Raw genomic sequence first — 3,726 nt, forward strand, 5'->3', positions numbered from 1 at the left:
TTGAACCTGGAAATAAGATAAGATACAGGCATTTCAATTAGCTACTTATACCCATACACAAAATACCATTTACATTTCTTTGGGAGCTTATAAGGTTTAGGATTAAGAATATTATTAGTCTAGTGTAGCTATTTCTCTTTCCAGCAGACATTGACAATGAAATATACAGCTAGTATGTAACCCTGGAAAAATTAATAGGTCTATTCTAATTAGTAAAGGACCAATTGTATAGTTTTCAAGTGGCCTGGGATCTTTGGTCTTTTTTTCCTTACTGACTTTTTTGTATAATTTTTTTATTGCTTATGTTTCCTAGTAGTTATTTTTATAGTGTTAGTAGATGTCTACAAATAGTAGTACTTATATTTAACTGGTGTTAGAGAGTGGTGGTGACCTTCTACATCTGCATTTCTTTTTAAGAATTCAGCCCAGGGATTTATCCTGAAAGGATGGCGTGCAGTAAGGGACAGGCTGGCATGCAGACAGGCACTGGGGAAATCAGATGGTGTCTCTGAGTTCCTGACTTTATTCAGATTCAATCCCAGGGCTCTGCACTGATTCTTTGCCTGTCTCTTTCCTCACCAGTCCCTCTCGCATCTTTTTTGTTCCTCTCCTCCCCTGCTAGCCCATTCTGGAAAGGCCTTCTGTCTGTTGACAATCCAGGCCTGTAAAGCTGTTGACCTGAAGCTCCCTGTGGGGCTACCCACATAACAACATCACTTGCTCAAATCTCTACCCTCCTTTTTCAGGGGAATTATAAAAATACCATCCAAAAATGACGGACTGGGGCAAATATTAATATATCTCTTCCTTAATAACATACTTTATACAATATTTAGTTCTCATGTGATTCTTATAAACTAATGAACTTGTGTGTAGTGAGCACCTAAAGAATTAAATGCATTAAAATATTGTATTATGTTGTAAATTAATTTTCTTGAATTCCTCATTGTTTTTATTTATTGGTGGAGGGAGAACTGAAATTTCTGGCAGAATTTTAAAATACATAATATGGTTCATAAATAATCACTGCTACTAAGGAAATCTTTATTCCTCAAGGGAGAATCTTAATAATCTCATACCATTAAAAAAAACTATTTCTGGATAAATGAAGCATGAAAGTATTGTTTTCCTTCTATGAGTGCTTGGAGAAACTCATATGGAATCTTCAAATTTTTTTTTCCATTTATTTTTAGCCAATAATTCTGGTGTAAACAAACGGCAGATCACAGACCTCGTTGACCAGAGTATACAAATCAATGCACATTGTTTTGTGGTCACAGCAGATAATCGCTATATTCTTATCTGTGGATTCTGGGATAAGAGCTTCAGAGTTTATTCTACAGAAACAGGTAATCCTAACTATGAAACACCGTATTCTCTTCAAAATGACTATTGTTAAAACCAAAGCTGAATATGAAATCATACTTGATGTAGGCATTTTTATCATTTGCCAGCTTGAATAGTCAAGATTCAAATTAAATGTTCACACTGTAAGTGAAGTAACTATAACTTCATCTATTCCAAACATTAGCATGATCCCTGAGTTCATAGGACAAATAGGGCTATTTTTCCCTTCCCACAAATTCATATGCAGTAAAAGTTCCTGAAACTCCCCTTGGTCTGGCCCAAACCCTGAAGAGAAAAATCATGATCATGTTATTTAATAAAGTCTTTTCCTTAAAAATCTCAAGTGACATTCTTGTATCAATTTTCAAAAGCAATGCAAGAAAGCAACCTGTAGCTAGATTTGAATAACATTGTAACTTTATCAGCCTATAGATGAACTTTTCACAAAACTGGTAAAATAAAATAAAATAAATATGGTAAAATTTTTAAAATCTGATAAAGTTACACTTATTACCATTTGAAGAAAAAGATTAAATGAAGCAAACCTGTCATTTCTGTGTTGCAGGGAAATTGACTCAGATTGTATTTGGCCATTGGGATGTGGTCACGTGCTTGGCCAGGTCTGAGTCATACATTGGTGGAGACTGCTACATCGTGTCCGGATCTCGAGATGCCACCCTGCTGCTCTGGTACTGGAGTGGGCGGCACCATATCATAGGAGACAACCCTAACAGCAGTGAGTGTTTGTATCAAATTGTCCTTTCAAACTATATAAATATATATTTAAATATATTTTGCCATTTTGATTTTCCTAATAGTTTTTTCCTAAGGTGTAAGGATTTTAAAACATGAAAGCTTAAGTGGCCAGAATCTGTACTGGAACACAGCTATGTTCAAAGTGTTAAAATGAGCAGTACTATCACCTTCAACAAGGAGAGACTTCCAGATCCCCTCAACAATCCCCTACCCAGATCCTCTGCTCAGCAGCCCAGTCTCCAAATGTCCCCATCCTTCAGCTTCACCTAGTCCATTAAACCTCATCTGATTTCTTTCAGCTGAAAATAATCCCTCCCTTCTCTGAATTTTCAGAAATGTTACCTGTGTCTCAGTCAGGGCACTAATTGCTATCTACCATATACTGTAGTAAATTTCTGCGTTTATTCATTTAGCAAACAGTGAGTACCCGCTTCACATGAGGCATTGTTGGGGATGCAAAAACTGAATAAGACAGTTTCCTTGCTTGGGAGGATTCCTCAAGTGATTGTTATTCCACAGTGCACCCTAAGATATACGATAGGAAGAAAGCATCAGGGGAGGCTGGACTCCTTCGTGAAATAATTTTGGAGTACATTGTTTATACTCAAACTTTCTACATAAGCTCTGAAAGTCCTACACAAATAAATTTGTTGATGCTTGTTTAATCCACAGCCTCTCAAGCTTCTTTCTCCAAGGAAACTTTTATTTATGTAAGAGAAGTTAATTATTAGTTCTTGGACTGCTGCCCCAAGAAAACACTGAAGTGGATAATGAGTGTCTGTCTTTCTATCTTAAGTTCCTGTCATAGTGATATACATAATAGGTTTCCAATAAATTAAATGACTGGAGAGCTGGATAAGAGATTGCCTAGAAATAATTACTTCTTTTAATTACTAAGCTTTCAATAGTTCATTCAAATGCATGGCTTTCCTGTAAAATATAGAAAGGTTTCTGTGAAGTGATAATGGCAAGTACACAAACCAGGATTCTTGAGATTGTCACAGCTTACACAGCACTCCAAAATAAACTGAAACATGAATTTGGGGAATACTTATAACCCAACAGAGATAAAAGTTTTTCAGGAAACCTGTGCATCTACAACTAAAATACTATGAGAGTAGATAAGAAATCTACAAGATGCCATGTTACATTGCTTGGCCTGCTGCTGCCTCTCTGGGCAGTTCCAACCTGTGAGACAGCGAGGGGTGGAAACGGAATTGCACCTCCACCCTTCATGTCCCACTCCATCCCCCCAACTCTTATGCATTTTGACAGGAATACTACAAAAGTAGGAAATGGCTTTGGTTGGATAAGAACAAAGTCCCCTGCTTTAAAAACTTTTGCGGGGTGGAGCAAGATGGCCGAATAGGAACAGCTCCAGTCTCCAACTCCCGGCGCCAGCGATACAGAAGACGTGATTTCTGCATTTTCAACTGAGTTACTGGGTTCACCTCACTAGGGAGTGCCTGACAATCGGTGCTGGTCAGCTGCTGCAGCCCGACCAGCCAGAGCTGAAGCAGGGCGAGGCATCGCCAAACCTGGGAGGCACAAGGGGGAAGGGAATCCCTTTTCCTAGCCAGGGGAACTGAGACACACAACACCTGGAAAATCGGGTAACTCCCA

At 38.2% G+C, this 3,726-nt stretch overlaps 1 protein-coding gene across 1 annotated transcript in view; it reads left to right on the top strand.

The window, feature by feature from the left end:
• Window positions 1-2,089, top strand: part of NBEA (neurobeachin) — a gene marked incomplete at its 3' end in the record, with an annotated part of 753,742 nt that extends 751,653 nt beyond the window's left edge. Inside the window, exons 52-53 of the mRNA XM_011969865.1 lie at window positions 1,194-1,349; window positions 1,913-2,089. Coding sequence (XP_011825255.1) covers window positions 1,194-1,349; window positions 1,913-2,089 — 333 coding nt within the window. The remainder of the gene's footprint in view (window positions 1-1,193; window positions 1,350-1,912) is intronic.
• Window positions 2,090-3,726: the final 1,637 nt, after the last annotated feature.

This window comes from Mandrillus leucophaeus, unplaced genomic scaffold (assembly GCF_000951045.1).
Source record: "Mandrillus leucophaeus isolate KB7577 unplaced genomic scaffold, Mleu.le_1.0 Scaffold916, whole genome shotgun sequence".
Lineage (NCBI taxonomy): Eukaryota > Metazoa > Chordata > Mammalia > Primates > Cercopithecidae > Mandrillus > Mandrillus leucophaeus.